The sequence below is a fragment of the Macrobrachium nipponense genome, chromosome 46 (genome assembly GCF_015104395.2).
Source record: "Macrobrachium nipponense isolate FS-2020 chromosome 46, ASM1510439v2, whole genome shotgun sequence".
In the NCBI taxonomy this organism is placed as follows: Eukaryota; Metazoa; Arthropoda; class Malacostraca; order Decapoda; family Palaemonidae; genus Macrobrachium; species Macrobrachium nipponense.
This window is the reverse complement of record NC_061106.1, coordinates 36,510,094-36,527,593: the sequence shown is the minus strand read 5'-3', so window position 1 is coordinate 36,527,593 and position 17,500 is coordinate 36,510,094. Positions and strand designations below refer to the sequence as shown.

Below are 17,500 nucleotides of genomic sequence, written 5' to 3'. Positions count from 1 at the left end.
GAGTTTTAGGATAGGATATTTATGATTTATTTATTAGAATAAAATTTAAAAAATAGATAGTGTGCATGTTAGACAGTACAGAAAAATTATTCCTCATAAAATATAGATATTTATTTTGGTTTTCATTTGTGAAACACCAGGCCATAGATTTTAGCATGATTTAATTTATTTGGTGTACTTAATTTAGAAGCTGTTTCTGTTCAGTTATTTTGTGTTTCCACTTATAACTGAAAATACTCTATGAGCATACTTAATTTGTGTCCTTTTTATTTGATCCTCATTGTTAGTATGAGTAGTACTAAGTGTGAGGATTAACTACGAAGACCACTTTACGTTAAGTTAGGAATATAATGTTTACAGCTTATGCGTAAGGGAAAATAAGGGAAAATCTTGCACGTGTACTGAGTTAGCTGGGTATCATGCCTTGTTGTTACATAAAAATGAAAGATAAGTTTTTTTTTATTGAGGGTTTCATGTGTTTTGTTTTTCCTGGAAATACAATTTTCAAATTGGTTTGGATGCAGCAAAAAATTAGGTCTCCGTAATTCTGGTCTTTATGAATTTACATAACTTGATCTACTGTAAGTATTTTGAACTAAGCATACGAACTCTGTAGCCCATCGATAAATTTTTCAGTGCTGTGTTTTTTCCTGTAAACTGATTTTTCTTTTTACATGGACTTCATTAGTAGTTGCTGGTATGGCAAGTTCATTATGTAAGAACATCATTTTACTCTTATTGCTACTACCTTAAATATACAGTATGTTGAGTTGAAAGGAGGTACATTTTATGCAGTGCTGTAAATAATGCAGCTGGGTGTGATTCTGGATGTTGTTTACTTAAAGTTATTTGTAAATGTAGATGTACTGTTTTTATGTATTGGTTGTACAGCATTGGACTTTTTTGGTACCTTTAGTGTGATTTTATTTACTTTGTAGTATGGCATCTGGTAGCAAATTTTTTGTCGAATACAAGTTATGTGTTAGCTTATAGTAGTATTGTGAGAACCTTAAGGTAACCTCTGTTTCAAATCAAGGTGCCAAGAATGTGAAATGTTTATTCCTTTATATTTTGGTTGTATCTATGGCGACCTATTGCAATTAGTCTATTTGGTTATGTATATTATTTATGGTTTCTTTTATGAACTCTAGGGGGTCTTTTATTTTCAAAGGTTTCTAAATGGAAAATATTGAAATATTAGCATGTAGGTGTTGTGACTCTAATTTGTAACTTGTTGGTGAAGTTCTGATTGCATTTTAGAAAGATTGCCATTTTGATACATTAGTTCGGGTCTGTATTTTTATGGTGTTTGACTTTGTATAGTCCTTGGTTATGAAGTGAGTGCAAAGTAAATATTTTAGGGATAGCACAATACTGATAGCATAAAAGTTAGGAACTGCTCATTCACATCCTGGACTTCAATTGCATGTTTACAAAAGCACCAAAGCATGTTTGTGACTGCACATCCTTTTGTTTTTTGTAGAATGTAAGTGGGTCTGGGAGTGGGACAGGCCAGTGGGATGAGTTGATGGGGCTTGATAACTCACCACCTCCCCCATACTCATCTTTCATCCCTTCTGGCCATAACAACATGGTCCCACATCCAAATGCACCACCTGCAAGTATGCCTGGAGATGTCCGACCACAATTTCCTCCTGACATCAGCAGTGGAGCTGGTAACTTGAAGGTAATTATAGTTCATTTAGACTGCATGATTGTCTGGCACTCCTTTAGTATGCCTTTAGAACATTTATTTTATGGTTCATTGCTTTGTTATTTATGTAACCTAGTCCATTGGTGTTTTGCCATGTTTTTTGTTGGTGGATTCACTTCCCTGGTGTTTTGCCATGATTTTTGTTGATGGATTCACTTCCCATTTTCTTTAGAATGATGAATTGGGAACTGATATTTTAATAGGTAATTACCCAATCAACATAAGAAAACTTTTCTCTCATACTCAAGTAGGGAAAATACCATAGGTAACATATTGCTAATTTGACCCATTAGTCTGATCAACTTGCTTGATGATGGTAACCACTTTGAGCTGATTCAGGAAAACTTGGTTATTTCAGCTAACTGACAATGGGAAGTAGAAATATTGTGGAAGACTTCGTCCTCAGGGCCTAAGGTTTGTTAAAATTGAATATTGTGTTAAAATCATTGGGGCTGCAGTTAATATTAATATACAAGAGTTTGTAAAGGGATACCACAAAAACTTTAGATTTCCAGAAGAATAAATTTACCCTTAAGAAGAATAAACTTACCCTTAACTGAAATAGTGTTTGGTTACAAAATTGATCTTGTGGCAGGCTATTTTTTGTGATCTGATATGCTTTGAAACTAATATTTTTCAAGGGAGGTTTTCAAAATATATACTGTATAATGTAAGATAGTACAAAGTATGATAGCCCCCATACTGTTTAAACATATAGTTCCATTGTACCTGTTGGAACATTAGCTACAACTACATCGTCAAATTCCATTCTAATGGGTCAGTTTGATTTGGAAATGTAATGAGTGTTAATAAGTAACATTTTCTTTGGAGAGTTGTCACCAAAGGACTCGGTTACATTACTAATAGCTGACAGCTTCAGAATTTGTTTTGAAATTATATTTAGCATTGCACTAACTCTTTATTTACTTTCAGCTTATTTTTAACAGTTTTACACCAGATTATTATCCCATTATGGGGTTCAATGTCAAACAAGTTCTTTCTGTTGTCTTCTCTTATTTAAACAAGTTCTTTTTGTTGTCTTCTATCTTATTTACTTTTGGATGGATGGAATTCCTCTCTGATCTTTCACAGCATTCACATGGCCACTTGAACATAGCCAGACAGGAATATACCCATATATGTAGCCTCTTTAAAAAAAATGTAGTTGCCACAAGAAAAGTTTTAACTATGGTATTTGTGCAGTTATATTGCTTTAGAAAAGTTTATTCAACCCTCATTTCTCTGGGATTAAGAATTGGTTCTTAAGGAAGGGTCATAGTTTGTGGCAGAGATAAGTTGAAGCAGGTTAGATAAGTGGAAAGGTGGTAAACAAATAGGTATATAGTACAAGACAGAAAGTAACATCTGTAGTGCATTGCAGAGGATCCTTAGTCTATAAACAAAACATCAATTGCTTCTGAATATATCTCTAGTGGAGTAATACATCTGTGAGATCAAGGATCCTCTTCTTTCTTGCTTTTCAAGAGGGATGTGAATGCTCAATTTACTTGAATATTAAGCATTCAGAGATGCCAGTCTGTATTATCAGATTTTAATCTGAGGGACATTATTCATAAATGGGTGCAGATATTGTGGGAGTTTCTTCAAGTAGTGTTTGAGCATTTGACAATGGTATCATTCAAGGGTCAACCCTGGTTTCTCAGCGGTCAGAAAGTATTTGTGAAGAAGTTCCTGCATCTCGGTACAACCGTTCAAAGTTAGGAGGAAAGATGACAATGTCCCAATCTAGAGGATTCATGTTTTGATGACAATGTACTATGTCCAACTACTAGGATGTTGAATGGTGGAGTCATTGGTCAGTCGTTCAAGGTCAAGGTCTTCCATGGGTATGCCTAGTTCTCCTCCAATACGCCAGTTTAATAATCTATCAAAGAGGACTGAAACTCCTACAATGATCGCTCCGATTGGCATTGAAGCACTTTTAGGACCTAGGAAAGATATGAAGACGTGCTTTGAATTGCCATGTTTGTCATGCAGAATCAGTCCTTCGATATATCAACTCATGGATTTTGGGTTGGGATAACTCATTATGATTGAATAGATCATTCAAGTTGCTCCCCTTCCTCAACCTAGACATAAAAGATATTACACAACTCCCGTTATTCCTCTCTTGAGTAGACAGCTCAACCCAGACGTCGCTTGATTAAGACTAGGACTCACGTTGGATCAAGTCAGAATTGAATGTCTTTCTCTTACATGTCAAGAAGCTGCTGCATTGGAGTTGACTACCACTTCAATCTTCCAAATGGCATCTGGCTAGATTTAAGGTCAACAGCTGTTTTCCTGCGCCTGAATATTACACTTCTTTCCTACTCTTTAGGTTCTCCTTCATTGCCTTATAGGAGCCTGCATCTCCACTTTCTACTGAACAAAGAAGAAACACTTGGGTTATATACATGGAGCAATATTTTCTCTCTCTCTCTCTCTGCTAATGGGATGTGGTCTTTTACCACTAAGTCTTTTTCTACGTTGTCAAGGCTGTTGCTACTATTTTTCATATTACTTTTAATACCGTCATGATAAGTATGTTACCAAGGTAGCAGAAATATTCCAATTCCTCCAAGGCTTGTTCCACCCCTTTAACACTACCTCCTCCCCGGTAACTCTTCTCATACCTAGTGGACATATATTTTATTTGTTTGTATGGTATTTTTAAGATTCAATATATAAAAATATATATTATTGATAATTATGAACGTACCTCCCAACATCTTTCCCAGTGCCACTTCTCACACTGATCATCTCCCATGCTTCCTTACTGTTTCCTATGATTTTGATTTTTCAGTCATTTCTGCATGTGTACCGTTTTTCATATTCTATCTTTAAAACATTTTTAGGAATTGTTGTTAACCCTCTTACGCCGACTGGACATATTTTACGTCGACATTTTTTGTCTCCCGTGTGCCGACTGGACGTATTTTACGTCGACTTACAAAAGTTTTTTTTTAAATTCACGGAAAAATACTTATAGGCCTACCAGCCTAAAACTTTTGAATCACGCACCTTGGGGGATGCTGGGAGTTCACGGATCAAGGTGTTGTTTTGTTTACAATCGTTACGCAGGCGCGCACGCGCGAATTTCTTTCTTGCCGCACTAAAAAGTATCTGTGACACATCTCGGAAATTATTTTGTCACTTTGACATAATTTTTGTACCATTGTAAATTAGCCATTACATGAAGTATTATATATGAAATTGTGCGCATTTTTATGTAGAATACAACAATAAAATACTCATGATTGTAGCTTTTATCAGTTTTGAGATATTTTCATATAAATAACGATAATTGCCAAAATTTCAACCTTCAGTCAACTTTGACTCTACCAAAATGGTCGAAAAATGCAATTGTAAGCTAAAACGCTTATATTCTAGTAATATTCAATCATTTACCTTAATTTTGCAACTAATTGGAAGTCTCTAACACAATATTTCGATTTATGGTGAATTTATGAAAAAACGTTTTCCTTACGTCCGCGCGGTAACTCTTCCGAAAAAAATCATACATGCGATTGTGGTAATGTTTGCCCCATTTTAAAATTAGCCGTTATATAAAGTTTTATATATGGAAATGTGCGCAATTTTATGCACAATACAACTAAAAACAACCCATGGTTGTAGCTTTTATCAGTTTTGAGATATTTTCATATAAATAACGATAATTGCCAAAATTTCAACCTTCGGTCAAATTTGACTCAACCGAAATGGTCGAAAAACGCAATTGTAAGCTAAAACGCTTATATTCTAGTAATATTCAAGCATTTACTTCATTTTGCAACAAATTGGAAGTCTCTAGCACAATATTTCGATTTATGGTGAATTTATGAAAAAAAAAACATTTTCTTTACGTCCGCGCAGTAACTCTTCCGAAAAAATCATATGTGCGATTGTGGTAATGTTTGCACCATTTTAAATTAGTCGTTACATAAAGTTTCATATATGAAAATGTGTGCAATTTCATTTAGAATACAACAAAAAATAATTGAAGGTTGTAGCTTTTCTCATTTTTGAAATATTTGCATATAAATCACGATAAATAGAAAAAAAAACCACGTTCGGTCAACTTTGACTCTACCGAAATGGTCAAAAAACGCAATTGTAAGCTAAAACTCTTACAGTCTAGTAATATTCAGTCATTTATCTTCATCTTGAAACAAATTCGAAGTCTCTAGCAAAATATTTAGATTTATGGTGAATTTTAAAAAAAATCTTTCCTTCCCTCCGCGCGCGGATTCTCCGCCACAAATCTCCGAAATATGTACGTCCCATTCTCGGAATATTTGCTCCGTTTCCTATTAGGCATTTCATAGAGTTTTATATATGAAAATGTGCGCAATTTCATGTACAATAAAACGAAAAATATTTGAAGGTTGTAGCTTTTCTTATTTCCGAAATAATTGCATATAAAAAATATATATATAAAAAAATTCGACATTCGGTCAACTTTAACTCGTCAGATATGGTCAAAAACTGCAATTGTAAGCTAATACTCTTACAGTATAGTAATATTCAACCATTTTTCTTCATTTTGAAAGAAATTGGAAGTCTCTAGGACAATATTTAGATTTATGGTGAATTTTTGAAAAAAATATTTGTTTACGTCCGCGCGTTACGAATTCATGCATTATTTTGTGATAATATTTTCTCTGTGTTGCTTTTATCGTTTTACAATGTGTTGTATACCAAAATGATTGCAATTTAGTGTACATTACAACGAAAAAAAAGTAACTTGTTACCTTTAACCGTTTTGCGCACAGCGCGATTTGAATACAATTATATATGAAATTTCGTTTTTGCGCTATCATATATCGCATTATTTATATATGATAATGATAATTTTTTCATTTCTGATGGTTGCATACTAAACTTCAGGCAATGACAAAAAAAGGAGTCAAAAATGAACTCTTAATCTTGAAAACTAAGCGCGCTGTGATTTTTTCAAAAAAATATTTTTTCCGCTTCCGCGCTCACTCCGAAACCCCTCCGGCACACGGGAGACAATTTTTTATTTACCGCTCCGGCGTAAGAGGGTTAATAGCAGGTTATTTGCTTTTTTTTTTTATCTTTCCATTTTGCACTCTTCTAGTTTTCCAGTACTATTTTAACCGAGCAAATTTTTCGCTCAAGAAATAATGGGAATTAGACTAATATGTTCCAGACCTCCAAAAATACAACAAATTAAAGCATTGTAACTAAAATTTAACAAACCTAGCATGCAGAAATTATAAAAAAAAATAAAGTATGTATTGATGAAATAAATTCACATTTTTCTCACCTTACATGTAATAATTGGGAGAGTTGGTGGTGTATGTGGTAGGTGATGTGAAGGTGAAAAAGGAGGAACAGTGTTTTGTTTGGAAGGGGAGTTTTGGAATTTAAGGTTTCTCATAATTTCAGAAATAACTCTTCAAATATAATTAATACAAAATATTTATAGTACTATAAATGTTAGTTTTATTGGGCTTACCACCATGAACAGTGTGTAATATGTAAATACTGAAGATTACTAACAGAAAGGCATGTGGTGTGCTTGAAGACTTGCTGTATTGAAAAAGCTAGATAAGAATGGCTTTTCAGGCCCTCTTCCTTCATGAATAAAATACATCTTAATGACTGCATATTCTGAGTGCTAATACTTATTATATATTGGACATTTATAAATGTTCTCACAAGGATGTGTCCTGATAGCGGACTATTTCTGTGAGGATTCAGCATACAAATAAGTTGCCAAGTGACATTAGAAATTATATTTTTTGACATACTCATATTGTAAATTGTGGCATTGCAAAAGTAGGTACTTGCACCTTATCAGTAAGATTTCAGCTTCCTGCAGTTAAAACAAATGCAGTCTAGTTTTATAAAGATATCAGATGGAACAACAATTAGTATGTTTGATGAAAAAATGTGCTACTACTTTCCAGCCACACTTAGAAATTCTTAAGTCTATCTTTTGAGACACACTTGAGTTGAAAGTATACATTGCAAACATGAAAACTAAAGTAAAAATTAGTTAATTAAACTTGTTAAAAATGTTGTGCATTTAGCATCCCATCTATGTATTTTAATTTATGAAAGCCAAATACATGGCTCAACTTTGACACTGAAAACTTTAGGCAGTTATTTTAAAATTTTCCCCAAAGGAATTTGGATTTTGAAATGGGCGAATAACCTTCCTCATTCACTGTGACTTTGTATCCATATAGCACAATACTCTGAGGATTAATGTACAGACAAGTGACTCACCTTCTAAAAAGCTTTTTTGATCACATAAGTATTTATAAATATTTATTTGCAACATTTCTCTTTAGAGCCAAAAGAATTTTAAGTCAGTAAATTAAATACAATTTCTTCTAGTAATAGCATACCCCCTTTTAAATTTAAATTATTGTTGAAAAGTTATGTATTATGCCACTGAACATCATAACACAATAGAACATAGATTTAAAGATACACAATAGAACATATATTTAAAGATACATGCAGTATATATTGAGGGTATGAATTTCAGTGAAAAAGCACTCTATATGATATACAATAATGTCTCCAAACCTCTATTTTGTTTAAGATTTGGTTGAGTTCTTACTGCTGAACTGTCTACAGTATAGTCAGCAATGAAGGTTATTAAAAATATTTGCTCCAGAGACCTTGAAAACCAATTTCTAAAAAACTCTTTGTCTAACATAATGTTTGCATTCCATAAGTTACATGAATTTAACCTGTTCCTGTCAGATATATTTTCTTTCTCTGAAACCTTTCATAATAAGTTTATCAAGTTGTCAGTATTTTAGCTAATTCTTTAAATCAAACAAGGTTGTAATGTACTTAAGAAAAAACCCTTATAGCCAGTGATGTGAGAGTTGTGTATATTAACTTTGTGGTCTGGTTAAACTTTTTAAAATTACAGCCAGTTCCCGGGTTACGACGGGGGTTTCATTCTTGAGACGCGTTGTAAGCCGAAAATTGTCTTAAGCCAGAACATTGTCAAAAATCCTAAGAAAACCTTACCTTACTGCATTCTTATTGCATTTTTCATAAAAAAAAACTTCAAATATTGATTATTTTGCATTTTTGGAGTCATATTTCTTCTGCTACATCAGCGTTGTAGGCGTTGTAACCCTGGAACATGTCGTAAACCGGGAAATAATTTCTGATAAATATAAGTGAAAAGCGTTGTAACCTCGTAAGCCGGGGATTGCCCGTATTAATAATTCAAATTCCTACATGTACGAATGCTGGAAATCAGAATTAATAATATAGATACATACATGTAAGAATGCCTGAAATCAGAACAGATTTATTGACAGTACAGAATAGTATTGTATTAAAAAGAGTTTAAACACAGACTTCATATATGACCGAGTAAAATTTCTCTTTTTACAGTCTGATGACCAGCCAAAGCCTGCACCAAGGTCTAAGTTTGGCGATGGAAGTCCTGATTTTACACTGCCAGATTTGCCCAACATCCCAGACTTGCCTAGTGTTCCTGGTGGTAACACATTTGCTGATCCAAGTGAGAGTAAAGATGACATAGACTTTGATGATCTCACAAAGCGATTTGAGGATCTCAAAAAGAAGAAATAGATGTTCCTTTAATGTTAAATTGTCAGTTGTTGTTTGAGTGAAAGATAAAATTTTTATCAAATTGATTTATACTGTAAGGGTGAATGTATTTTTCTTAGTTGAAATTACTGTCATGAATGAAATATTTGCTTCTTAGTCTTTCCCAGTGTATGGTGCTTGGTATTGAGGATACTGTATGATGAAATTCTTTTATTTGAGATGAATCTTACCTACTGTTAAAGTTAGCTTATATCTCCATGACGATTAGGCAAGTCTGCATTCAAACAAAAAAATTGAATGGCTGCTCAGATGACTGTCTAGTTCACCTATTCTCCACCAGGTGTGTTTCAAATGGTTTAGCTCGTCAGAATTCTTGCCACCATTGTGCTGGCAGTTGTTGGTGTTCTATGAAGTTTGGCTATTTTTATCTGTGGTGTTTTAATTTCATTTGCCTAGTAGGTCTTGCACCAGAAGCAAAACCAGTAACATCAGGCTATGTAGGAATGATTTTGGTGCAATCAGGATGTTGGAATTTGAAGTAGATTAACATTTGGTTTGTACCGGCTGCAGGCTACAGGGTGTGATCTTTGAACTAGATGTGAGGAATGTAGAGGATTGGTCTGAGGACTTTATACCTGAATATATCAGATACATATAAGAAAGAAGGGAAGCTTTTAGAATGCAATTAAGCTCTAATAGAAGTTGAACTAAGTTCGTCACTGGGAACATTCCGAATCCCTCCATATTGTGTGCTCTTTCTCGTGTTCCCCTGTTAGAAGTACAGGCAGTCCCTAGATGTCGTTGTCACAGGTTAAGCCTGAAAGAGGCAAAATTAACCTTTTTGTTTTGTGGTTTTAGAAAACCTAGCTATCTTTGTTGTCAATGGTTAAGCCTGTAGAAGGCAAAGTTAACTTTTTGTATTATGGTTTTAGAAAACCTAGAATGTCAAGCCTGTAGAAGGCAAAGTCAACTTTTTGTAGTATTATTCAAGAAAACCTAGAATGTCTTTGTCAAAGGTTAAGCCTGGAAGAGGCAAATTTAACCTTTTCTTTTGTGTTTTTAGACACTTAGGACGTCTTTATCAAAGAACCCAAGGTCCTCTGCGACGTATTTAATTAGGCTGGTGGATGAGAAATAGCTCCATATCTTCTACCTTTATTGAAGGTAAACATTCATAGTGTGAGCAGCAGTTGTAACATCAATTTGTTTCGTCAGGATAGGATGGATGTGGCGCAGTAGAAGTGCAATTTGGATTTACACGCTCATTATCTTAAGTAGGAGAATAGCGTTTCTAAACCATAAAGCCCTTGTGCCACTACTGGTAGTGGGTAGCCTTTTCCTGAACTGAAGAAGGAGCAATCTTTTGGGGAGCGTGAAGGTACAAATTTTGTATAGGAGTGTACCTTTATATCCTAAAGGTATTTATTTTAAGTGACTTGTTTTATAGGGCTTTTGGACCCAGGCACAGGGGTCCCCTCACACCGCTTCCATTTCATTCTGGCTGAATCAAAGTTGTTCTTTCTGGAAGGCTGTTCTTTACTGCAAACTTATTATAAGAGCCTTGCTCCCTGAATGGAATCCAACTTCTGGTGGTGGTAAAATCCAGAAAGGATTCTGGATCAGGTTTTGGGTCATGTAAGAAACCTTTAGCTCTGAGCGGATTTTTCTTTAACTGCACTACCCACCCAGCCTCCCCACACCTTAGTGGGCTGTCAAGGAGAGTTCTGACAAGAGCTAAAACATTTGAAACACACCTGGTGGAGAACAGGTAAACTAGACAAGTCATTTTGGGCAGCCATTCAATGTTTTGTTTGAATGCCAACTCGCCTAATGGACGGTGAGATATAAGCTAACTTTAACAGTAGGTAAGTATTCAAATAATACATTTTATTATGAAATTTATGCATACATTTTCATGAGAAAAAAATACAGAATCTATATAGATACATAAATAAGAAGCTGGGGAAATTAGTTGGTTTTTTAATAGTAGACTATCTTATATTAATCATTGTATTTTACCAACTTACATTAAGATGCCTTATTTTTTTCATTATTTTATCTATTTTATCTTTAGTGAAAAGTGTCACAAGGAATGAAAATGGTGTTTTTGCAATTTAGTATTTAAGAAACTGGTGTTCAACCCTTTGGCCTTGGAAACAAAAATCTTGTCCACTTCCATAAGGCCCTATGGGACCAGAAGTATGCAAGAGTCAATTGCACTTGAGAGCTTATGCATTAACTGTAGCAAGAACATAATCAGCCCATGTATATAAAGTAAACCCCACCCTGAAATGACACTTATTCAATGTTAGCAACTTTTTTCAGCAATTCAGGGAAGGTTATAATTATTATATTCAGTTTATTCAACCTTTGAGGAATTAGAAATTCTAACAATCAATATTTGATTAATAATTATGTACAGCTGAGAGTCTTACTGTTGCATAAAAGCTGCTGCTCTGGCACTTGCAGCCACATACTTGATCCAGTTTGCTGTGATGTGTCATATGAAAAATGAACTGGAATTGCCTTGAATAGCTTGATGCATCCTCTTGGTTCACAGAGTAGCAAGGTTATAGTTGTTTCTATGTCTATGATGACATATAATGATACAAGTGATATTAGGAGTCTCAGCTTCATTTGGCCACTCATGCTCATTGATAATGGTTTAATGTATGATGCCTTTTGTACTGTGCTGTATTACTGGTTATTACAGTATATACATATAATTACTAAAATGTGTACAGTATAATTCAAATCTGTGCAATTGACCCCTGGTATTCGCAGAGAATGCGTACCACAAATAACTAAAATCCACAAAAAATTCAAATGCCAAACCCCTCTAAAAGTATTTATTTAATAGTTTTATGATTTTTTCACAAAAAAATGCATTTTGTCATGAAAATTATATGAATACAGTAATTAGTGAATATCTCAATGAAAAATACAGCGATTAGTCGATTTTCCACAAATAATGGGTATAGGTGTTGCACAGAAAAGCTTATGAATAGGCGAGTCCGCGAATCCGGAACTGCGAATAGGCGGGGGTCAACTGTACTGATTGGTGTAAATAATATGTCCCAGGCATGCAGTGAAATTCTCTCTTCATCTTAAGTTTTTGTGCAACAAGTAATGTATAATGAAAAGATATTTGGAAAGAAACAAATGGATTAAAAAGTAAACCATTAAGTATGTCTTGTGTGCATGCATGTTAATTTTGTTTCCCATATATTCAGTAGTAAATAAAAGTGTAATAAAAAAAAGTTAACTGCACATGTGTGCATTTGTCTGCCTTGGTAATGTACTGTGTACACACCGTGGTGGGTTTGTTAATTTTTGTCAATAAAAATGTAGTGGTTTTGGTGTTTTTACACCAAAATAAATGAGCCACATGATGTAATTGCAAATAGGGATACTTTTGATTGGCTATATGTGAGTTTATATTTAGCAATCTAATGAGTAACTACAATGTAACTATTGTATATTTTAATAATTTTTTTTTATAAAATGGTAAAATAATTGTGATATTTAAAGTACAGTAATGCAGTTGAAAGAAAAAATAAAATAGGTTATCTAGAAATGACATTGTAGACAATACCATAACCTAACCAAGCAAAAAAAAATCTTGAATTGGATGTAGGCAATACCAAAACTAACCAAGCACAAAAATCTTGAATTGGACATATACAGTATATTCTTTTTAGTGTACAGTACGTTCTTTTTAGTAAATAACTGATTTAACTAGTTTATAAAAATTTACATTTTATCTTGACATAAGAATACAAAATGAAAATGGTGAGTTTATTATATGTTAATTGAGAATTATTCTGACCAGAAAGTAGGCCTGATTCCTAAAGAAGGCTGGATGGCTTGACTGAATGAATCCATCAATTGGCATTTGCACATAAGTTCCAAATTACCTCCATGTAGGTTGGCTTTGCTTCCACCAGAAGAACTACACTTCCAACTATAATGGAATATCTGGATCCAACTTGAAAAGGAAGACATGGGAATATGGCCATGCGATGCATCACTTATGTGGATGTGTGTATACGTACATGGATGAATCAAACACCTGGATGTGTGATGGGTCAAGTACATGGTCAAGCGATGAACCATGTACACAGACAAATGATGACACTTACACAGTCTTGTGATGTAGAACGATCAAAGTGAGCATCTGGGAGACCAACACTCTTGGCTAGTAGTCTCTGGACCCTTACTCTGGAAGAAGCACAAAGTAAACCTCGATCACGTACAAGGCATGATATGCAAAATGATCCAAGTTGGAACATCAGAGAGAAGAGCACTTGCCTAGAGGTATCTCAACCCGACTCTGGCAGATGAACGGCGAGTATAGGACCTTCATCACGTATAAGGGCGTGTAACAATCATGTACACAGAAGTGTGACGATCACATTCACGGGCATGTGACGAATCACGAGTATGGGTGTGACATAGAACAATCCAATGGAGAATGTCAGGGAGAAGACCACTTTTTGCCTAGCAGTCTCAAACTCAGACTCTTGAAGACAAATGGCGGGAGTAGGATCTCTACCACTTGCATAGACGTGTGAGGATCACGTACACAGCCGTGTTCACCTTCTCCTCCTAAGTCAGAGATGTCTCATCATGCAATGAACTCGGACAGGCCGAGGAGACGAAGAACCAGCCTGAGAACTCTGATGTGAGTGAAGATCAACATGGACTGGAACACGTTCGCATACACTTCTCACTGTCAGAGGATGCCACATGGACTGCAACATGTTCACGTACTTGAAGGGGAGTCACATCCATGCTGAGAAGATGGGGAAACACCCCTCTCCCTTTCAGAAGACTTCACAAGTCTCAAATTTTCCATCGGGAGGAGAGGGGCAGGAAGAGGAAAAGGCGACGGAGGTGTTGCCCTAAGACATCTCAAATCAACCAACTCTTTTGAGAACCTCTCATGGGTTGCCACTGACCGCGACGGCATCATGGACGATGATGGAAATTACATCACGGCAACAGGTGGAAGAGAGACATCACCGAAGCAGATGTCAGAGAGAAGTCTTGAGAATGACATCATGATTCGGACTGGTAGTCCAAGTCAAGGGTCTCGGTGAAAGCAAGATGGTGAAAAAGGCCTTCTAGTACCTCCTACAGCAATCGGAGGGCCTTCTCTGGACATGCATATGTGACGGATAGCAAACAATTTCCAAGAAAATTCATCGTCGAAGGAATAGTCAACCACAGCAGCGGCAAACTGCAGTCAGCAGAAGCCATGATGTCAAGTCACATAGCAGATTACTGTTACAGAGAGGGAGAGAACATTATGTGTAGTGCAGGAAAACTTTAAAACTGAACAGTACTACAATTATATCTTACAACAAAAGGGTACCAAGTCGAACATCATAGGAGACTATATTCAAAGCAACCTGATGACAGCAAGGAACACCGCCAACAGTACAGACTGCTTCCAAAGTCTCTCTTCATAGCACAAACACACAAATAAAAAATGAGTGAAGTGGCATTTCTGTCAGAGGGAAGTGAAGCGGAGGGGCTCCCAAGTTCTGAGCAACCGCTACCACTGCCACACTTCCAGGCAAGAAGCAGGGCTGACAACTGAAGAGCCTGTAAAGAAACATTATACATAATAACATAATGTTCTCTCCCCAAGGAAAGAAGACTTCTATCCTGAGAGGGAAAAAGAATCATATTTATGTGAGGATAGAGGGAAAGACGGGAGAGCCATAAAACCCACGCTCCTCTCCCTCCAAATGACGGAAAGAGAAAAGATGACCATTACTACGTTCCCAGAAAATGTTCAAGATAAAATGAATGATACATAAAACATTAATGTCAATATAAATGTTTTCAAATTATCTTCAATATAAAAAAAGTAAAATACTAAGAACAAAAAGTAGCTGGGCCCTCCGGAAGGCTGTCTAAAAAATGTTGATGTCCAGAGAACTTTTGGGCTGAATAAATATGAAACAAAGCATAGGCTTCAATAAAAAACCGGCTTGGGGGAAGGAGAGCAAAGCGAAAAACGACTCTCCAAGGCGGATGAAGAAAGACTGGTGCACCACGTTTCCTTTCAAGCCTGGTCAGTGACCAACATCCACCTTGTACTATATGCATAAGTTGTCAGATGCCACAGATTCCTTGCTTTACAATCTTTGATCGTTTTTAATTGGTTTCCAGCTAGCGCTAGAAGATTATCCTATTGTTAAGACCTCAGGTTTGTTAGCTATGAAAAATACAAATATTTTGCTTTCCTGATGGCCTGGCAATCTGGATTTCATTGGACTTTATTCCATAGGACTTGTCAAATATTGATGGGCTCAAAACCTGTATGCATCTTTAAATTCAGCAACTCATTAAGAAACACTAAAACAATTTTATTGTGTTGACAACACAATGGAGAAAAATGTTTTTACAATGTGTAATTTATACTAAAAGCCAGGTAAGAATTAAATACTGGTTGTCTACAAATAGTATTCAGTCATTTCCTATAACTGCTCCCATGTAATGCATATTACGTATTAACCAAATAAAAATTATAATTTAAGTAATCTTCCTGTAATACTGAACAAAACTTTTTCAATACACCATGTTACGTACTAGATTTTAATACCCGTGGTCCTAATTGAGAATGCAGTTGTCAGTCATCAGTAAAATTCGAATATGTACAAATCTAACAGCTAAAGAGTATTAGTAACTTGTTTAGTCATCGAAAAATTATCTAAAGTAAACATTTTGTCATGCAACATTGCTGAGGATTTAGCAGTGACTGGCTTACTTTCATCTTATTCAAATTGACTTGATCGTGTGGTCCGGAAGGGGTGAAGGGAAGGGGAAGACAGCTAAATTAACACTTGATCATGTGCTTCCGATGAGGGGGAGGACACAGCTAAATTAACACTTGATCATATGTACTTGAAGGGGGAGGGAGATGGAAGGGGGAGAAAACAGCTAAATTAACAATTGATTGTGTGCTTTGGAAGGGGAGGGAAGAGGGAATGGGTGGGGAGAACACAGCTATATTAACTTTCGTCCTGGGGAAGGGAAGGGGTAGGGGTTATAAAGAAGACAGATTCTGCTGAGAAAGTTGAGAGAAATTTGAAGAGTTTCATAAAAATCCTGAGATACTGGGAGAGGTCACAGCTGACCTACTGAACATGTAAGGTGGTATTTGTCACCGGGATTATGTAACCATGCAAACTTTCAAGTCCATTGAACGAAGTAACAGGTTGAAAATTGAGTTACAAGAATTGAGGACAGATGCAGAAGTCAAGTCAAATAAAAGCATGTAAAAAAAGTAATATTAACTTTTTTGGTGTATATATATATATATATATAATATAAAAAAAAGTAAGTCACTTGAAAGCTGCTTTCATGTGTGACAGCTCACTTTCCAAATACACGCAAACAGTAATCCAGGTCACTTTCAGCATGGCTTGAAAATTGAGTTACAAGATTTGAGGACAGATGCAAAAGTAAAGTTAAATAAAAGCATGTAAAAATAAGTAATGATATTAACTTTGGTATATATAAAAAATAGTAATCACTTTACAATTGCTTTGTGTAACAGTTCACTTTCCAAATACACTCAAACAGTAATTCAGGTCACTTTCAGCATGTTTGGACTGCAAAGTCCATCTGTGGGTAAAAAATTTAGTGCGTCTATTGGTCTACATAAACTGGCTTAGTTTCTCCCCACAGCTTAACCTGTTCTCACTTTCCTCATTTGAATTTTATTGTCTTGGACTACATCTTGATTTGTTCATCTTTATGGTTGCTTTTCATTAAGTTTAACATATGTAAATATTAGATTTGCATAATATCAAACTACAAATATTTATGATGCAGATGTCTACACGAATGTGTTAATATACAGAAACAGGAAAACACTCAAGCCAATTCTGTCAAGTTATTTGAGAAAAGATTAAGTAGCAATTCAAAACTGATTAATTCCTCAAGTATTATTACTCTCAGTAAAAGCACGTCAAAACAAGAGCATGAACACAGTCACATCTTATAACAAAGTTTGCCCACATGTTAACATTGGATGTGATATTAACGTTAACATCTTTCCTTCTGATACCAGCAACCTTTAGAGAAAGTAGATATAACATTAGTTAGGAAACTATGAAATGAAAAAGTCACATGGTGGTCGAATCAAGATTTACTACAAAGGGCAAATGAAGGAAATAAGATCCTTCAAAG

At 35.3% G+C, this 17,500-nt stretch overlaps 1 protein-coding gene across 3 annotated transcripts in view; it reads left to right on the top strand.

Annotated features, from left to right (window-relative positions):
- LOC135214912 (IST1 homolog) overlaps positions 1-15,846 on the top strand; it is a 105,726-nt gene extending 89,880 nt beyond the window's left edge. Inside the window, exons 7-9 of one of the 3 annotated variants that reach the window (XM_064249382.1) lie at positions 1,484-1,687; positions 2,073-2,128; positions 9,113-9,225. In XM_064249382.1, the coding sequence (XP_064105452.1) occupies positions 1,484-1,687; positions 2,073-2,093 (225 nt within the window). In that variant the 3' untranslated portion in view covers positions 2,094-2,128; positions 9,113-9,225. Of the gene's footprint in view, positions 1-1,483; positions 1,688-2,072; positions 2,129-9,112 lie in introns of all 3 variants that reach the window. The other 2 variants (XM_064249381.1, XM_064249383.1) reach the window with 2 other exon arrangements.
- Positions 15,847-17,500: the final 1,654 nt, after the last annotated feature.